Below are 13,497 nucleotides of genomic sequence, written 5' to 3' on the forward strand. Positions count from 1 at the left end.
TTTAGAAAGAATTAAAGAAGACAATTGAAAAGTTGGGGGAAGTAAAACATTCATCAATTCTTTTGTTTAAAAGTCCTTAGTGTCTAAAGAAAAACCTAAAGTCTAGTGAAAGCTTGCCCACTTTTATCTCAGTAGCCAAATTTCAGATTAATTACATATTAGCCCAAAAATGTGTACTTTGAAATTGTTTCTTTTAAAATGTTATTTACAGTACCAGTATCTTAGAGAGCTTATCTATACTCTAGAATTTGTTTTTTAATAACAATATTTCAATTCAGACTAAAGAAAGATGAAAGCAAAAGGTCATTTTATTATTTGATGTGGCCTTTCAAACTATAAATTACTTTTATTTAATTCTATCTATCTATCTATCTATCCATCTATCTATGTATCTATGTATCTATCTATCTATCTATCTATCTATCCATTCATCCATCCATTTGGAGCGGCAGAGGTGCATGCATCCCATAGCATATATATGGAGGTTATTGTACACCTTGAAGGAGTCAGGTCTTTCCTTCAACCCTGTAAATTCTGGGGTTTGAGTTGAGGTCATCTGGCTTGGTAGCAGGGGACTGTATCTGCTAAGTCACCTCGCTAGCCCTAATGTGGTTTGTTTGAAGGAACTGTTTGTATTTGTTAGTGTGTATTTAAAAGGCTGAGTTGTTTAAAAATACTCAATTAGCTGACTATTTAAATATACTTTGTTTTCCTTGATATGATTATGGGATTATATAGATATTTTTATTTTTTAATAAAGACATAAAATTATCATATAAAGTTTAAGCCAACCTATTAGTAAATTAACCACAATCAAATTTTAAAATACAGCATAAAGTTGCAATGCTTTTATATTTTAGATCCTAATTCAAAAGCAAGTATCACCTGGAATATTATAAATATCATGACTGTGATGGTTTGTATATGCTTGGCTCCAGGATTGGCACTATTTGGAGGTGTGGCCTTGTGAGAGTAGGTGTGTCACTGTGGACTTGGCCTTTAATACCCCTTTCTTAGCTTCCTGGAAGTCAGATTTCTCCTAGCAGCCTCCAGGTGAAGATGTAGAACTCTCAGCTCCTGCACAATGCCTTTCTGGATGCTGCCATAGTTCCACCATGATGATGATGGACTGAACCTCTGAACCTGGAAGCCAGTTCCAATTAAATGTTTTCCTTATAAGAGAAGCCTTGGGCATGGTGTCTGTTCACAACAGTAAAGCCCTCACTAAAACAATGACTAAGAAAAGTGAAAACATTTTGAAAATGAGTGGTTATACACTACTCTGAATATTTTTGACAGTGGATGTTAGGATGTTATCAAGCAAGTCGATTTAGCCATGAATGCAGTCTACCAGTTTTTCACAATGTATGAAAACTTTTGCTTAAATTTAAGTTTGAAAACTATTTTTAAAAACAGAGAAAACATTTCTGTGGCACATTACAAATAGAATAGCAGTGTTGGGAGAAAGTGTAGCTCAGTAGTAACACTAAACAAAGCCTTGCCTTGCAAGTGCCACGCCAAGGCTTGATTCTTAAATAAAATATATGGCATTTTTCAGATTGAATAGTCCAGTCACACACATTATCTTTTTCTTATTTTCACCACCTTTGCAAATTTCTATGAGATGGTTTTACTAGTGATTTGGAATATTAACCTGTACATGATACCTTTATTAGTCCTTTAGCAGAAATAGGACATAATAATTAAGATCTGCTTATCTAACACTTCCTGGTTTTGTTCAACTTTGCTCTTAAGCCACTTTTGTGTTTTTTAAATCATGTGACTGACCCTGTTTTGCTTCAGAGGTTTTCTGAAGACTCCCGTTTTCCTTTCAACTAACTATGCAATGTGCTCAGCTTACTGGGGAGTAGAGACTATGCATGGATTTCTTTTGTGAACAATAGTCTGGAATTCTCTCCAGTGAAAAGGAATCAAAAGGAACTTTACTCATTTCCATTTGTCTTTGCTGTTGTTTTTCATGGTGCTTTATTCACTTCTTAGCTTTTCTACACAGAGTGTTCTAAAGGTAAGACTGAGTAGTCAACCAAAACACTGGTTCAGCAAAACATAATTGTAATGGGAATTCTTATTATGAGAAGCTTAATCAAGAACACAGCTATGTCCAAGTTATGAATTTACTCGTGATATTCTGACATCTCAACACAACGACATTTGCTAGTTTGTCAGCTCATTAGACAAATCAAGTCACAGCAGAAGCAATATAGACAAGTCACATGCCCTTGTTGAGTTTCCCAAATTCTGGTTTTTTTTTTTTTTTTTTTTTTGCTCCTCAACACTTTTCTTGAGATTTAATAAAATATATCTAAATAAATTGGAACACAACTGAAAAAATGTATTACATGTCATGATATCTAAATCCTTCAGAAAATGAAAGGAGAAAGGACCATAGTGCATAATTATTACAGTCCTGTCATAAATTATTCAGACTGTAGCTAATTAAGAGGCAGTCAACATTGAGATGGCATTCACAGGGTCTGAATGGGCCACCATTCTGAGTGATCACGACAACTCAATATTTTCAATTTCTGGGAATTTATTTTAGACTTAAAATTTGAGCATATTTAATTTGCTATCACCACATGAATTTCATAATGTTTTCTCAAACTGTAATTATAATTGTAATACAACGAAGCAAACTTAAAAAGTCTTCCCCATAGTAACATGATTTTCCAATGGAACTAAGTAAGGACATTGGAGTTTATATGCAGAAAGAAAACCTACCTTATGTATGGATTCTTAAACCACAGCTATTATATTTACACTTTCTTTGACCATTCTGAAACTATCAATATTTCTATAAAGGCACACACTAGTCTAACCATATTTTTCTTCTTAAACTATACTTTTCCATAATTTTTTAAAGTGTCTAAGTTAGTCTCACTTTAGAAAATAAGATAAAATAAAGTCCTAAAAATGGTAGTTGGTTCTCTCTAAATTTGGTCAGGTTCCAGAAGAACTCAAAAGTGGCCACTATCTCTCCATCCTCCTAGACACCACCTATCTATCTCCATAGTGTTAAATGCAGCATAAACACCTTTATGGAACTTGCCTTCTGCAAAATTCTTGTTGCTATTGTCTAACATACAAAACTGCCTTCTTTAAACTGAGTCTTTCAATTTTTTGCCTACTTTTAATGTCTCTTCTCCATGCCAAACTGTACCTGGAAAATATCTTGTTTCAGATTTTAAAACATTCAGGACTCAACTAGGCATATAACTGGTTTTTTTTCCAATGTGTTTCATCATTATATAATCTGGAAAGGCTGAATGATCGAAAACGTGATTCAATTTAGAACTCTAAAATCTGGTTCAAAAACTGATATCAGTCAAGAATTACTTTTCACTGCAATATAAAAAGAAGTTGAGTCGGGTTCTAGAATTGGTCCTTTAATTAACAAGAGCATATTCTGCTTATTATTCTTACTGAATAAGTAGTTATGATTTGCAAACCTGACAATCATAGAGAATGAACTCACTGATGTTAAAGAAATTCTTTTTGAAAACATAATGTGGCATGAGCATCAGATTTAACGGTGCTATAGCTGTTATCACAGGCTAGTTATTTTTCCTATCATAATGTGTTTAACTAGAAAAGGAAGGATATTTAAATCATATAAAGGCCTGATATGATAATCCAGATGATTTATTAGAATAGGAGAATTTTCATATCGACTTTTTACAAAGTATTTATGCAAAGTAAGGGGAGAAATCTGAATGGTAAATGACAATACTCCTTAGTAAGTACTAATCTTAGAACATTTTTCCATGAATAAATCAATTAGCATTTTGCTCTCTGGGGTCTTTGGCTGTGTGAGAAACTGAATAAAGCTGAATAAATAGCCTTTGCCAGATCTTCCCCATAACCACATCATAATCCCAGGAACCTATGGATTGTTTATCTGTTAAAAGGGACAAATGGCATGAATGAGGAGGCCAAGAGAGGAAGATCAACCTGGGTTTTCTATGTAAACCCTAAATATAATCACAAGTGTCCTTGCAAGAAACAGAAGGATCTGTGACTGCAGAGAGAAAGGGACATAAACAGGGAGGCAAAATCGAAAAGTTGTTACTAGAAGTCAAGAAATACTGACATCCCCAGAAAATGGAAAAAACAAGGCCTCTCTGGAGCTTTCAAAAGGAGGTGGTATTCCTAACATCTTGATTCTAGCCCTTTAAAGCTGACTTTGAAATTCTGACCTCCAGGATTGTAAGAAGGTAAATTTGTATCGTTATTCAAGTCTGAGCAATTTTTTATAGCATCTACAGGAAGCAAGGCTTCTGTGGTTTGAAGAAATACAATACACTCAGTTTTGTGGATTTTGATTTTGGAGCACCCCCTAAGAAAATAATTTCTCACAACATATTTGGAAGGTAACATTCTTTGTTTTAAGAAATTGTTGGATATATGCACATCTTCAACTAGAGACATCAAACTCTAGTGGATATAGCTTTTCATTTCTTTTATCAAGTTGAAGAAAAAGTTTACTTCACGACTTCCTATGCTTGGTAGCCAATGCTGTTGAAATACAAAATGCAAGACTCTTGCAAACATAAGCAACTAGATTCTTTAAGTCAATCTGAAGAAAAAGAAAGAAAGAAAAAAGAAAACAAATCAGAACATAAAATCTTCTGTTTTTCTAAAGTTTATGATGCTATATTTTGACATTTTTCATATTAGGATTACTTGATGACTTACATAGTCCATTTAAACACTACGTATTGCAACAAAACATAGTTGTCCTTATACACCAAAATTAATACCTTTCTTTTTTTTTTTTTTGATCCTATAGAACAACTCAGAGTCCAAATCTTCCTCTCTGACTGACTAGAACAAGAATATTAAAAGGGTAAGGGGAAGAACTATGGACAAAGAAAAGACTCCTCAATATGATTTACATTTAAAGACACACTTAGAACTTTTCTGTTTTACCAAGAGCTCCATCATATATCTCGGGTGTCTATCCAATAAATATTTCACTGGTTACTTAGAAAGTCCAAGTGCTGTAAATAGCCACACGGTCAAGGTGGCTGTCCTGATTTTTAAGGCATACTTATCAGCCCATGAAGGGCCAAGGGAAATACACGCAGCACAGTCAATGAAATCATTTATAGACATCTGCAGGAACCAGAATATTTCCAGAAGATGTGGATAGTGCCCATTTGTGCATCTGAAGAGCTAAATTTTTATGTTATGGAAGCGACTGTGATGTACGGAGCATGGGAAAAGGATCCTGAGGGTTCCTCTTCACAAGTTCTTTCTTGTGCTGGTGAAATGCTTCCCTAAGTTTATTTGGGCTTTAAGGGTTTTCTAAAAAATAACATGTCACTATAGATTCTTTATGAAGTTGTTCTTCCAGGATAGTAACCTGAAGATAATTCATTTTCTTTGCTTGGATCTGGTAAGCAGCTACTCAGGGGGTATTAAGACACCGTTTCCTTGTAGTTTTCAGAGTGAATGAAACAACGTGGCACCCGTTCAATGCTGTTGTTTTTGAATGTACAATAAAACGAACAAAGAAACAACAAACAAAATGAAAACAAGGCAGAAACTTTGAAATTTCAGATCTTTGAATCTTCTTTCGTACAATCCGATCACATTTACAGGCATGTCCAAAGGAGATGAAGGACAGCGTCAGTGCCAGCACTACGTCACACAGTTACTTCCTCATTCTTTAACAGTTCATAAACAATGTTCCATTTCACCAAAAGTTACAAAAGTTTCCACAGTTTCCTTTAGCAAGCTGAGGCTCACTCTTCATTTGTCAATGTGCATAAAAGCTGCTTATAGCATGGCATGGTGTAAGCTATTTTTTAAGCAATAAATGGTTTGAGTCATCTATTTTGTCCTGAAATGCTATCTGTAGTTAACTGCGTTGCTTATAAATGGTCATAGTAAATTCGGCATGAAAGAGAATATTACAGAAAAGACAGCAGCAGAAGCATTAGCATTATCTAATATTTATATATGTTATCAACAGAACACAGCAGTGAAACATTTAAATGCATATCAATGGGTACCATGTCTAAAAATTACTATAGTACCTATTTAGTGTAGTGGATATTTGTCTTAAAGAGTGCTTGCTGTAAGTAGAACAGCATAATATGTGATTTAGTACAGTTAATCCTTATTGATTAAATAATGTATTTATGTACTGAAGATAGTGAAAGGAGACAGGTAATTTTTTTTTCTTTTTTTGCTTCATTGCGATCCCAGCTTTAACACATATATGAAGATTCCAAAGGATCATGACATGTCATTATTTAAGTGAAATGGGCATCAACATATTTAAAAGACAGTATTTGTAATACCAAACAGCAAGATGGCACCAGATACATGTAATGCTACTGGCCTATGACTCAGTTGGAGCCAGAGTCCAAAACTGTGGCCCTCATTTACAGTCATGGTGATTACTCAACTTCAGAGAGAATTGCCCACATTTAGGGTTTTTCTCTACAAGTCATCTGTAAAGCAATATGAAACAGAAGGAACAACAAATGCAATTGCTAAATATTCTTTTTTTTTTACAAGAGGTGCAAAACAGTCATTTCTAACATTAAACTGCCATTTACAGTAGATTTTTGTACACCTGCAGAGACTCAGTAATGATGGAGAAATGCCCAAGGCAAATGGTCTCCAAGAAGATATTTACACAACGTGAAATCAAATGTACCGCAGATACCCAGGGAAAATTATCTTACGTTATTGTGAAATCGAACAAACATGATATAGCTTCATCATACAGAAAACCTGTAGGACCCCATCCCAAGCCTAAGTAAAAAGGAATCCCTCAGCCCCCTCTGCCCATTCACTGGTCATCTTCCTGTTACAAAGAATGAATGTCCAGATTACTCCCACCCACCCTCAAATAAAGTGCGCAGTCCATGGCAGACCATAGAATAATGCAACAGGAAAAGCCCCCTTTCGTATTATTATTTAAAAAATAAAATACAAACAACAGAAATCAAACAAACATTGAAGAGAATTCGGTGATTCTCTGTATCTTGAAAAAAGGGGCGAAGCACGGGGTGCCTTGCTTGACTGTTGCTCATGTTAGTACACGTATCCTTCGTTATAGGGGTGTGGGTTGCAGCAGCCCCCTTCTGGCATGTAGGTCATGCTCTCATCAAAGTGAGACAGAGGCACGGTGTCCTCTTCATTGATGTGACGTTCCATGTCCGTCTTCAGCAGTGGGCGCTGATTATCCGGGAAGGCCATGGAGAAAAGGGCTTCCGGGTCACACACAAATTTGTAGACGTATCTTTCTCCAGCCACCTGAGAATATCACAGAAAAGCCCAGCGTCACCGTCACCACAGGAGTAAGGGAGAGAGAAACAAACATGAATTAACAGATCAGCAGAGATGGAGGTCAAAAGAGACTATGCAACTAAGTAATAGATACATCTTCCTGTGGGAAACGTCCTTACCTTGCGAAATAAGCCATACTTCAATCAAGCAAAATACAAAATGTTGAGCTAGAGTATAATTAATTCTGCAAAAGCTAAGAAAATCAGCAGTTTGCTTTTGCCTTTTTAACATAAAGGTGTATTTACACTGTCATTGGGGGGAGAAAAAAATCAATGATGTAATGGAACCAATTCATATTGAAGTTTTTGTTTTAAAGGTAACATCTATGCTTTCAGAACTCTATCTTAAAGGTTTATCTTCCCCTTGTTATTATATTTCTGCAACTTGCAAAATTTAAAAGACAAACGATGTGTTTTATTCCTAAGAGTTGAGTAGTGATCACTGATTCCCAAGATGCACCGCTTCTTTTTCTCTCCCTCCCACCCCCGCACTGTGTATTCTCCATCTAAGAAAGCCCCAAAGATACATAGCCTTATTTAAATGAAGGATGGAGCAGGAGGACATTATCCTGAGCACATCACTTTTTAAAATGAAGGCAAGATACATTAGATGAAGCTTAAGGATGTGTGTAAAGTGTCAAATTGAAGTAAGAGGCGTAAAAAAAAAAAAAGTGAAAGGAATCTAAAATACACACTGGGAAGGGAGGAAATGAGAAAAGGAAATGTGTCAAGCGCCTGAAATAAAGGAGACATAGCACAATTTGTAGAGAAAGACATGCCCCAAACTTAAGTTTTGAAGATCAATGCTTCTGTAGAAACTGATAAACAATGCAAGGAGACAGTTGTACCTGTCATTAATACACAATGCTAAGGAACTCAAGACCCAGGGGATCTGTGGGGAACAAAGGCAGTTCCCTGTGTGGATGTGTCTGTCTCTCTCTCTCTCTCTCTCTCTCTCTCTCTCTCTCTCTCTCTCTCTCTCTCTCCTCCCCCGTGTGTGTGTGTGTGTGTGTTTGTGTGTGTGTGTGGTGTGTGTGCATGTGTGTGTGTGTTTAACTCACTACTTCAGAGAGCTAAAACCAATCCACCATCTCCTGTTTCTATGTCAAAAGGTCTTGCTAGTTGATTTGTGACACAGGGAAGCAGTGTGCTCACAGTTTATAAACTCTCTGTGCATGTTTGGGAGAAAAGGAATGACTGCCAAGGACTCTGCTGCTCTGGACTCAGAGTTAGAATATTTGTTGCCCTAAATTTAAAAGGAACCACATTAGAGTCCAAGTAATCTGGAGATCTAGAGCTTTGAAAGAGCCAACCACGAGAGATGTTTATGAATCTGGACATGTTTCTTAAACTACTCTTCAGTGCCTTGTCTTATGAAAGTGAAACAGGAAGGGCTCCTTGGAAGGCCAGCTGTGATGCATAGAAAACTCTAGCACAGTTCAAAGCAAATGGAAACATCTAGTTAACTCTCCTCTTTTAAACCTCATTTTACACACACACACACACACACACACACACACACACACACACACACACAGATTGAAGTAATGAAGTGACTGCAAAAGTAAACACCAGGCAATTTCAGACAAAAGCTGAGAGATACATAGTAAATTTTAGTTTTGTTTCCTTTCTTCTTTACTTTTCAAAGTAGTTTCAGGAAATGAAGGTAAAATAAATGCTGTATTCAAGATGCCTTTGAGTCTTTTGTAGCCTACTCTGTTTAGTTTGGGGCTACAGAAAAAGAATTGTTTGCTTTAGGTACTGCACCTGTTTTGTCTGACACGTTTGACATGTTGAGGTTGTCTTTACTTAGAAGCAATGAAATACATGAAAACTATTTCATCATGAGGAATTTAAATGTACAATATGCAACAGAAATCATAAAATATCCTAGGGACTTCTGCCTTCTGCTTCCTTCTAGTTTTCTGTGAATGAACACTTTCCTGCTAGTACTGTATTATCCACCCTGTTAGAGCTGACATACAAACAGAGTAAATGATGCCCTCCTTTGTTAGTGATACAATCACAGTGTAAGAAGCACTGTAGATTAGATATAACTAAAGGTAACAGTGAGATGGAAAACACAGGAATTTTGTGGAGGAGCACATCAGAACTAAACAGGGAGGTGGATGCGTTGTCAAAGCCCAGACAGATATTTAAATTACATTTCAACTTTTAAAATTTGAAGATGGCTCAGCAAGTAAAGGCACTTGCCACCGAGGCTGGCAACCTGAGTTCAATCCCAAAGACCCACAGAGTGGAAAGTCAAGCCTGATTACTGAAGGGTGTCATCTGACTTGCACGAATATATTGGTGGTATATACACACATTTACACACACATAGACACACACACTAAATAAAAAAATAGATAGATAAATAATTTTTTCTCAAAATTTAAAGGAGAAGGAATTGGGGTATACTTGACCCAAATAACTTATGTTTGTGTATGAATATTAAATTAAATAAATAAAATCTCAAATATAAATGATAAGGCAAAGGAAACAATTAAACATAATCATATTATGCAGCATACAAACATTACTCTACTAGTATATAATTTATGTATCGTTTAAGTATTCTAAGTTTTGCAACATGTTCAACTAGATGTGTGCACATTTTATCTACAAAGTACAATAAGCATTTTTTCTAGCATTTATTTCTATTTCAGAGTTACTGAAATTAATAACCATTTAAAATGTTTCACTTGCTTTAACCCATTTGGCTATTTTTATTTTATTCTTCAGGCTTTTAATTCAGTTGCTCTTTACACTCAGCACAAATGCCTAATTAAGGTTTTAAGCCAATGAGCAAATAAGGTCATACAGACTTGGAATGTAATTTCATATATATATATATATATATATATATATATATATATATATTTATAATAAAAGGGGGAGGCACAGAGTTCCTCTAATTAAACTATGCTACCATTTACTTAGCCATGAGGAAGGTCCATATAGTAAGAGACATGAAGAAAAAGACAGAATATTCTAGAAAGAAGTCTCATAGAAGTGATGAGTGTGTCTTAAAATAGCAGGCTGTGTTTATATGGAGGTTAAAAAACTTGTTAACATTCTAAGGGGCCCTGATTGATTACTAGCCACATGAAGACTCCAAATTTTGCATGCTGGTGTGATAAACAACCTTCCTTCCTTCAACCAACCAGTGGCATCTGAAAAGTCTGTTTGATGCAACATTCATATCTAACTGTTGTGCTATACAAGCCATAAACCACACAAGGCTGAAGGAAATGATAACAAATATCCAAATGTTTTATCTTTATATATTCATTTATTCATGGCCTCCTTTGTAAATGTTATATTTTAAGTACATTTTATCTTTTTCCATGTTTTTGTCTTTTATACAAAACAACTTTTAAATATTAAAAGAAGCTCATGTGAATTAAAATATATTGAACTTTGTTCTACCTACCAAATAAGATGAAACATTTATTGCAAGTAAGTGATTTGGGATATTAAACTGTCATTTGATGGAATCAGGCAAGATATCAAAGAAGAAAAAAATGTTTTTTTCTCTAGTAAGAACATGATGATGCCTGAGTGTTTTAAGAATCAGGACAAGAAAAAAAAAATACAAGCATTTCAAAACTGTATAACTCGAGGTGCAATAAAATTACAGCTTCTAGACACAAGTAGATCCAGCAACAATACTGAAATAACCTGTTTACCATGTGTAACAAAGTGGAAGCTTCCAGAAAGATTGTCACTTGGTAGATACCAGGATACATTTATCTCCAATGTCCATGAAGTTATAAATAGACTCATGATACTCAAAGCAGGAGCCGAGAATTTGTTAGCATGGGGAAAAGCCTGACTATAGCAAAACAGTGATAATGTGCTCTCTAAACTATGACTTGGAAACCAGTGGGCATCATCACAGTGCGTTTTAATGTACTATCACCTCACCTTTTGCATGATTCCCTTCTCATAATAATAGCGGAGAGAACGACTAAGTTTGTCATAGTTCATAGCTGGCCTGTTCTTCTGAATGCCCCAACGCCGGGCCACCTGCCACCAAAACAGAATCATATTGTTAGTGCTTAGTCTTAAACTGGGTTACACACACACACACACACACACACACACACACACACACACACATATACATACTTACACACACAGAATTCATAAACATATGACTTCTAAACACATAAAAACACCTTCAAATCTAAAGCCTAAGGAAATAGCAACAGCCTTAGTGCTGTGAATTTCCCATGTCCTGGTTTAAACCAGGCTTACAGTTCTCTCTCCTCAACATCACAATAGAATCCTTTGTCATCATTGTTTTGGATAGAAATTAAATGGAAATAAGGGAATGTGTTTGCATCACGAAAGAACAGACTGCAATTCACCAAAATGAGGCAGATTTTCCCTTCTGCTATACACTGTCTATTCCTTCCTGAACTTTCAGACCAAAAAAAAAAAAAAAAATCCCAGATTAGGAACTGCTTAATAATCCCTTTGTAAAGGTGTTTTATTGAATTCGTTAAAAAGAAAAAATACTTTGCTCAAATTGTACAAAAGAATGAGCAGCTGGCAGTGTGTCAGCAGAGGAAACAGTATGCCGATTAATAAGCTCAACTACAAATAATTGTTGTTGCCTAAAGCAGCATCTAAGAAAACTATAGCCAACCCCAAACTGGAAAATTAAGTTCATTTAGGAAACATTAATCGGATGCTAAAAATAAGGCGGAAGTGGAAAAGTCGCCATGTAACCATGTACATGAGTCTTTTTTCTTTCAAAGCAGAATGTCCACGGTGTGGCTTAGTAAAAGTCTCAGAAGTGTTGCAAATGTGGCTGTCGTAGAGCGTTGGATGTGGCTAAGGCAGAGCTCTTCGGCAGAGCTTTGAAAACACTTCTCCTTCCCAATGCGACCACTCCACTTCGCAATCACACGGTGGGCCCGTGGTGCCAATCAGACAGGAGCCTGTTTCTGTCACTCCAATGCAAATCTAGATCTCATTCAGTCCTACTCTTTGGTAGTCTGAGGAGAAGCCATGCACAGCCTCAGCAAGGCCATAAGTGCATTCTCTAACAGAGCATTAGCCTTCGTTTCCATGAAATTCCAAGTTGTGTTCCATCCGCAAAAAACAGTCCTCAAAATCATCTCTCTGCTCCTGCCTTCCTTGCATTTGCAGAAACTTTTTTGTTGCACACACCCCCACCTTTAAGTAATTTGTGTTCTTGAAATGAACAGAAAATGGTGTTGGATCACATGAAAAGGTATACTGTTTTGTGAGGAGTGATTGAGCAGAGACAAGACTAGCTGTTCAAGCCAGCAGTCACAGTGGCGGATACATCTTAATTTTCCACTATCTTTACAGTAAATGCTTATGTCTCACCTTTCAGTTTAAAATGATGATTGAAATTCCAAAAAACAAAGGAAGGAAAGAAGGAAGGAAGGAAGAAGGAAGGAAGAAGGAAGGAAGGAAGGAAGGAAGGAAGGAAGGAGGAAGGAAGGAGGAAGGAAGAAGGAAGGAAGGAGGAAGGAAGGAAGGAAGGAAGGAAGGAAGGAAGGAAGGAAGGAAGGAAGGAAAGGGAGTTTTGGTTTTCGGGCTTTTAGTTTGTTTTTTTGTTTGTTTGTTTTTGTTTTTTGGGTTTTTTTTTTTTGTTTGTTTTTAAGTAAAATCTTTCAAAAGTGTTATGAAGAATATCAGTGGCTAAATAGAGACACAACTATGCAGCATGCAAGTGTGAAAAGTTCTGTTAAGCCACAATTCCTGAAAACATTCACTTACAAGTGAATCTTTCTTAGAATCTTACCAGAGTCCTCTTCAAAATTAAAAAGCAATGAACTTTTAAGGCAGCTGGAAAACATCTGGAGAGAGTGACGTAACTGTTGTGAATACTTTAAAAGAAGACTCTGAGAATTTGCTTCTTATAATGCCAACTTATTCTCAGCACTATAGATTATTAGTCTATATGTAAAAAAAAGTCTATTCTTAGACGTATTTTGTGTCAGAACTGGCACAAAGTCAAGGTAACAATAGACAACAATATGTGTATATAATGTAGACAAAAAGGTCTAACATTAACAGGAAACCTAAATCACTTCCAGGCAATTCAAATACTAAGTCACACACAATCACTCAAAGTTAAGGCAGTTTTTAACATGGAGTCTCAAGATGAAAACAATACTTCCAGTGA

General features: G+C 35.9%; 1 protein-coding gene across 5 annotated transcripts in view; it reads right to left on the reverse strand.

Moving 5' to 3' along the window:
- Positions 1-4,647: 4,647 nt before the first annotated feature.
- Positions 4,648-13,497, reverse strand: part of Etv1 (ETS variant transcription factor 1) — an 87,118-nt gene continuing 78,268 nt past the window's right edge. For all 5 annotated transcript variants that reach the window (XM_076941957.1, XM_034514515.2, XM_076941958.1 and 2 more), the window contains 2 exons: positions 11,256-11,357; positions 4,648-7,293 (listed from right to left, as the gene is read on the reverse strand). In XM_076941957.1, coding sequence (XP_076798072.1) covers positions 7,072-7,293; positions 11,256-11,357 — 324 coding nt within the window. In that variant the 3' untranslated portion in view covers positions 4,648-7,071. The remainder of the gene's footprint in view (positions 7,294-11,255; positions 11,358-13,497) is intronic.

The sequence above is a fragment of the Arvicanthis niloticus genome, chromosome 11 (assembly GCF_011762505.2).
Source record: "Arvicanthis niloticus isolate mArvNil1 chromosome 11, mArvNil1.pat.X, whole genome shotgun sequence".
In the NCBI taxonomy this organism is placed as follows: Eukaryota; Metazoa; Chordata; class Mammalia; order Rodentia; family Muridae; genus Arvicanthis; species Arvicanthis niloticus.